We start from the raw sequence: 7,355 nt of genomic DNA on the forward strand, positions 1-7,355 counted from the left end.
CACCTACTCATTCCCCACATAATGGATAGCGTTCCCTCAAAGTAAGTAAAGAATAGAATCTCATCTCTCATGTAGTTAACCATAGTACAGAATGAAGTGTTTTTATACTCCACGAAATATATGGTGACATCTTACATGATGACCATAAAACTTGAGAAACACAACAAAAAGTACATTGCAAGTTACTCAAATTACTTACCCCAAGTAGATATTATGTTTATGTCACTCAATGTCCCCCCAAGTAGCTAGTAAATGAAAAACATAAGGCACGTGCACCAATTAAGTAATGGAGGTGTACTATGAGCCATGACTATGCGAACATGAAAACCTTTTACCATTTGCAAGATGGAATAGAACTTATAGACAACTCTTTTGTGTTGAAACTTGAAAGTTTTTGAAGACCTATTCGTAACCTATTCACGCAAGTGTATGAGAACAATTGGAACTATGCTACTTCAAGATAATTTAAATAAACAATGAAATGTGTGCCCGAGTTACAAGTTGCCTCTACTTTTAATTTCTTTAGATTGACTTTGATACAATTCCTTGGCCTCTACAATAATGATAAGTTATAGAAGGTTAAATGAAGAAGGAGAAATTAATGCAACTGTTCATGGATTTATTTAGGCGATGACTATGAACTTCTATTTGACATAACAATATTTGATAATGACAATTCCACAAAATAACGAAAACATAATGTATATTTTAATATTAGGATCATTCTTTAATAATATGATTGCAATGATATATGATAATTATATTGTATAAAGTCAAACACAATATATGTTACATTGCTCAATAATCGAAGAAAAGTATCCATATAATAATAACTTCATTATATTTTGTGCATAACTCCTTTCCAATTAAGTTTGAAACCTTTTGAAGAACTTGTAAAGGATTCCCTAGCATGTCGGTGACCATATTACTTCGAATCAATGTTACTTGAAAGTTGGTAGGACATTCTGTATTCATAGGAGGCCATATCAATGACATAATTTGATACATATCACAACCATTTAGAATTGGGATATGAAAAAGGCATGTAATTGGGGACAATATGAGAATCATATCTAGGAGATGAGTTAACATGTGTGACTATTGCAAGTTGGAACACATAGAGCCATCGGAACAAGCTCTCAAAAGAAACATACAAACCATGAGGTTCTCATAAGCCAACCAAGCAAATGTGGAAAGAAGGGATTAAAATCAATGTATGAAAAATTAATGATAAGTAGCAATGAAGGAGTAAGAGCAAACATGATACCATCACATTGTCCAAGCACTAAGTGGATAAGACACAAATATATATATATATATATATATATATATATATTATATGAGGCATAAGGTCTCCACGCCATCACGTCATCATGGGAAGAGAAGCGCTCATAGACAATAAAGCATGTGAGCAAAAAAAATGCTAAAAGAGAAAAGGAGAGGGGGAAGGCATGTTGGGCTCCAATAAGAACCTTCCATAGCTAACCTTTTAGGCATATATGTTATGGGCACGATGTTGTGAACCTTGGTGTACAACTTGAGAGTGATAGGGGAGCTCCATCATGTGCCATTGTGTCCCCATAATAGAGTGAAGGGATCTCCATCTACTTGGTAGAGAGAGAGAGAGAGAGAGAGAGAGAGAGAGAGAGAGAGAGAGAGAGAGAGAGAGAGAGAGAGAGAGAGAGAGAGAGATGAACCACCTAGCAATAAGGAAGAGAATGTGTGAGGATGGGATCTTGTTCATGTGCCATCTATTTTATACGTATGAGGTGACTTCTAGACCATAGGCTTTGGATGACAAGCACCTTTGGTTGTTGGCCTCTCTCTAGAGGCAAAGTACATCCATTAGAAATGGTAATCTCGCTACTCAACATGTAACTCATGCCAATCAATGTTCTTCACAATATCTACTTTGATCATTACACATAGTTTCATTATTTGTTTTTAAGCTATCTTTTGAAGTATATCTTTCGTGGATGTCACATCAATGGAGGGATCCATTCTAAATAGCTTTTCAAACGATGGAAGCGCAACAAATGGTATGGCATTTAACTTCTCGATACTATTGAATGTAAACATATTTGTTGATTGTAGAGAATGGATTGTTTAGATTGTTATTTGCTCTAACTAATGCCACACTTTGTATGTGTATTTGCTAAAAATTGATTGCTTTTTTCACTTAATTAATTTGAACATCAATAAATTCATTCAGATGCCTCTAATTTAGTGAAGTGACATTGACTAATCAAGAAATTGTTGATAACTAAGCAATGCATCACCAATTGATTGAGTAGATTAAGCGATATGCCACCAATTCAATGAATGCCAATTAAGCACATCAGATAATTATGTTGGATACTTAACTAGTCCTTGATTGCGTACAATCAATATCAATCAATCTTATTTGCCTTCCATATTCGATTGATTAATAACATGCCACAATAGTCCGCACACTCCTTGAGTAATTTGGTTATGTTATTTCAAATTCTATCACTTCCTAAACACATCCATAGTAGTTTCATAAATTTGGAGCAACTCAATCTTTTCAAACAACTAATCATCCATATGCTCTTTTGTGTACAATACCATTGTGCACCAAACCAATGTTGATTGTATTGTCAATTGTGGAGTGAAGCCCATCCAATAACGCATAGAACAAGCAAAGCCACATGCCAACATTGTCCTTGAAGGTGTCCCAACAATAAGGGAAATACAGAGGCCATGATGTAGTGAAGTATGCCACTCATCAAGGATCCAAACCGTAGTCTAAGGATAGGCATAGACCAACAATTGCGTGTGTATGACGTCCTATTCTTGTTAGTTCCAAGGTCCAACCTAGAGGCAAAGCACTTCAACAATAATTGCCGAAGTTACCCTCCGATCCACTTGAACCCATGAAAAGCTAGAAACAATATAAGAAGTACATTATTTTGTATGAAATGAGATTTCAAGAGGTCAATGTTGAACATATGTCGAGACTCAAAGACTCTTTAGAAATTTTAGCGACTTGCATCATATTGCATATTCTCTTGAATAATGTATAAATTTTGCAAGTGTTTGATTTGTAGTGTGTGTGCTTGCCATGAGATTTGATGGTTGTTATCAGTCCATAAAACTCCGTAAAAAGAATCTTACAAAAATAATGGAAGGTTGGCTATGATTTGCATAGTTACTATGTGGCGAAAGGGTAGAGGATGATTTCTAAATTTGGCCGATTGCATTGCCAGACAATCTTGAAAACACTTCTGACCATTGTCACAAACCATAACTCGACCGAATTCTGTATATATCTACTGTTAAGTGCTTGTACATAAGTCGCACAATCAAGACTTTGCAAGAAACAAAATGTCAGATAATTGCAGACAGCAAGTTTTGAGTCATATATATCTTGAATACTCTGGATTTAGACTTCAGTGAATCCAATAGCGTTTTATTCCTTGAGGTGGAAGCTGGAATTTGTAAACCGTACTAATATGACATCCGAGCCATAATTAATAATTTCAACTCTCCATACCATTATCAGTGATAGTCATATTCCATGAAAATCAATCATCATCAATCTACAATCAGATTATACTAACCCTACAGGATCTGCAACATCTAAAATCTACTCAACAAAAGAGATTCAAGTGCAGAAGTTCAACATTTATCCCTCAATTCACAGAGATACCTAAAGATGTGAGCAATCTGACCAACATGGTTCATTTTCTTTTTATGCAACCATACAGCACCATCCACACTTAGAGAAAAGATTTAAAGGACTGGGAGTAATTGAGGTTGGGAAAGGAGAACACCTTATTCTTTCTATTTCTAAGGCTTCAAATGACAATACTGCCACAGGTTCTCAAAAAGACAACCAAGCAACTTGATCTTTAATTATCATTTGGAACTCTGAGGTTTGGGATGATGTCAGTAGGCAATTCATTATCCTCTGAAGAAAGCATGCACCTTTCTACAAAGGAAACTATGCAGTGCACTCAACATTTCCAGGCAAGATCCTTTAAGGCACCATGTTATGTGCTCGTTTCAGGAAATGAAACAACGACAAATATTGATACTTGATAGCATGCCAAAATCACTCAGTAAATGCAGCCTCAGTGCAGAATTAGCACCATTTTAACACCTAGACACAGAATAATGCAAGGTGACATTGATCAATCACATTCTTGGGTTATGATGTTAACTTTATTCAACCAAACTCAACTCTACAGGTGACACAGGTAGTTGGCATTATACTCTACAGAAACGACCTATAGGGCCAATAATATAACACACACATTATTAAGTAGATTTTAACCATACATACTAATTAACAATCCATTCCTCTGCTGTCTGTGGAAACAAGTACCATGAAAGCAAACACGGGGCAACTTGAGAGACCAATCACCTGATGCATAGTCCTTGATTAAGCTATCAGGACAATAATCCTAATGGTTAACATGAAATCAGAAGGCATTGTAAAAACACCTCTGGAGCTGGCTTTTTCACAAGCTACCACATCACAGTAAAAGTTTGCATGAATAAAATCAAGCCCAAATAATATCATAAGCTCCAGACTTTTAAATAATGTCCAAGAGAATCTCATGTTACACATGCGAATCCCAGTTCCATATTTTATTCAACTTTAGTAATCCAATCTATATCCTAAAACCAGAGTTCAGAATTAATACTGAAATCAAGCTATTGTTTTAGAATGTGAATTAGCGCTATCGTTATAAAGAAACAAATATAGCATGATGCAACTAATGATGTAACTTCTTGTACATCAGAAAAAATGGGGATCAAATTTGCAGTACAGCAATCTGTAAAGAATAAACCTGAATTTCCTCTCTGAGATTCAAAAAAGTTCAGTAGTCACTGTCAATTACGCTGGTCATTTCTCTGCATCATTGCTTTGGTTTACCTCATCAATCGTGCCACTGGTCTCCATTCCCCTCGGAATGACCTCAAAAGCCTCTTCAAAATCTGTATAAGCTGTTTTAGTGTCTATGGTTTTAGTCCTTTCCTCAGTTACAATCAAATCAGTATTCTCCAAGAAACCAACTCCAGGGCCATCAACAGACCCAAGATCTAGGGTTTCAGAAATCTCACTGACTCCTGTCTCAGATTCTGCAAAATGTGATTGTGCCAGATATTCAGAATCTGGAAGGAGCTCTATTTTAGCTTCATCCTTTGATTCTCGAAATATCTCTTTTGTAGCTTCACCCCCAGATTCTTGATGGATTTCTGTTTTTGTTTTCACTTCATCCCCTGAATCTGGAAGCACTAGACCATTCTCCAAAATTCTAGTTTCTTCCCCCTCTGCTAGATCTGGATTTTCAACCTTTTCCTCATAGATTTCTACATTGGCATTATCATTACAAACACTGTGTAGCGGAGGAAACATAGATTCATTCAGGTTCAGAATGTCACCTCCATTGTAATGCAAACCATCTTGTTTCATATGGGAACCATTCTCAAAGCTGGTCTCTGAACCACTCGCAAGAGCCTCTTCCTCCGGAGACAGTACAATAATCTCTTTTTCCCCCCTCTCCCTATTTTCTCGAGCCTTCCTTTGCATCTCTAAATATAAGTCCTTGCGCTTCTGAATCTCTTCAATCTTCTTGGGCACATCACTGCAGATTGTGGGGGGCAAGACCTTCATCTTTTGGAAGGATGAGAGGGCATCAAGTGATAGTGAAATCTTTTCCTTTGATTTGTTTTTCTGGGAAGCAGAAGACTTAGATTTCTTGCCCCCTTTTTTACTACCAGATCCTACAAACCAACCCTCTAGATCATCGTCATTCCGGTTCTTCTTGCTAACAAGAACATCCCCAAACCCTGCTGATGCCAACACTTCTGGCTTCTGTTTGGACTGTGGCAAAGCTTCCCCTTCTTCTTCGGGGGCAATCTTCTGCATGTAGGAGATGAGCTGCTCACAGAGGATAATCTCGACTGTGTATGGCTCCACAAAGTTCTCGAGAGCCCTTTGTTTCCGAACCTTCTCCCTCTCCAATCTCTCCTCCCTCACTTTCTCATTCTTCACCTTCATATCTGCAGCCTGCTGCGCTCTCCATTCCCTCTCCTTCTTCCAGAACTCATCTTCTGTAGCTGCAAAATCCAGCTTTAACTGTCGGATCTCTTCGCGCAGGGCCTTGATCTTCTGGTAGGAGGTGTTCTTCTCCTGAACGAGAGCAGGGACATCGAGGGTGAGTTTAATCTCACGGTCCCGGATCTCGGCGAGGAGGAGGCGCTGCTCCTCTTGCTGCGCCTTCAGACCGTTGAGGCGCACATCATCCTCCTTGATGAGTTCCACAAGCTTCGCACGGGATTCCAGGTCTTGCTCCACACGGACTTCGTGAAGAAGGAGGGCCTCCCTCGTCTTCTTCAGCTTCGCAAACTGCTGGAGGAGCTTCTTCTCTTCATCAATGTGAAGGGTTGTGTGGGTCTGCCTGTACTCCAGCTGCTTCATCTCTTCGTCCATCTGCTCCACCTTCACATGGGGGATGCCGGACCTCGCATCCTCACGCAACTTCTCCTTCACCACATCGAGCTCCTGGCGGTGGATCTTCTTGGCCTCGAGGGACTGCTTGAAGAGCTCGTTGAGCTCGGCCAGGCGGTTCCTAGCATGGACCGTCTCGGGGGAGGCGGCATGCCTGTTCTGCAGCTTAGTGTCAAGGAGGTCCTTGATCTCCTTGATGCGGATCTGCAGGGCGTCGATCTGGCCCTCCAGGAGGCCGATCTGCTCGATGAAGGCGGGCTTGTTGGGGCGATCGGGGCGCTTCACACGCAGGGATCGAGGGGGAGGATCTGAGCTGCTGCTGTTGTTGTTGTTGTTGTTGTTGGAGGAGGAGGAGGCTACTTCATGTTGTTGTTGCTGCTGCTGAGTAGATCCCACCATGGCCACCAACACCTGTGTTTCTGGTGTGGCCGATTCGTGCTCCCCAACTCACCCAGAGAAGGAAGGAAAGGGAAGGGAAGGAGGGAAGGAAGAATGTGTACCTCTGCTCTGTGCCTGTGCCTCCTGCTCTGCGATCTCGGCTATGTCTGCTATGTCTGCTATCTCTGCTCTGCGATCTCTGCTATGTCTGCTCTGAGATCTCTGCTATGTCTGCTCTCAGATCTCTGCTATGTCTGCTCTGCGATCTCTGCTATCTCTGTTCTGCTCTCTGATCTGCCAATTTTTGTATTTGACAGAGAGAATGCATAACATAACTTAACATAAACATATATGTAAGTTGTAACAGTATATGTATAGCATAGCATGGATCTTCTCTGTTTTTAGAGTTCTTTATTTAGTTCTTCTAGTTAACCCTTTGAAACGAAGCACCATATATGTATACAATAAAGAGGTTTTTGGTTTTTTTTATGCCTAG

General features: G+C 39.7%; 1 protein-coding gene across 1 annotated transcript; it reads right to left on the reverse strand.

Moving 5' to 3' along the window:
- Positions 1–4,537: 4,537 nt before the first annotated feature.
- On the reverse strand, positions 4,538–6,964 carry LOC147850427 (uncharacterized). The gene has a single exon (XM_087336448.1). The coding sequence runs from the start codon at positions 6,878–6,880 to the stop codon at positions 4,874–4,876; it is 2,007 nt and encodes a 668-aa protein (XP_087192574.1). The 5' UTR covers positions 6,881–6,964; the 3' UTR covers positions 4,538–4,873.
- Between the last annotated feature and the right edge of the window lie 391 nt (positions 6,965–7,355).

Source organism: Azolla caroliniana, unplaced genomic scaffold (genome assembly GCF_043228905.1).
Source record: "Azolla caroliniana isolate FFs.n. ecotype wild unplaced genomic scaffold, voAzoCaro1.0.p SCAF_21, whole genome shotgun sequence".
NCBI lineage: Eukaryota > Viridiplantae > Streptophyta > Polypodiopsida > Salviniales > Salviniaceae > Azolla > Azolla caroliniana.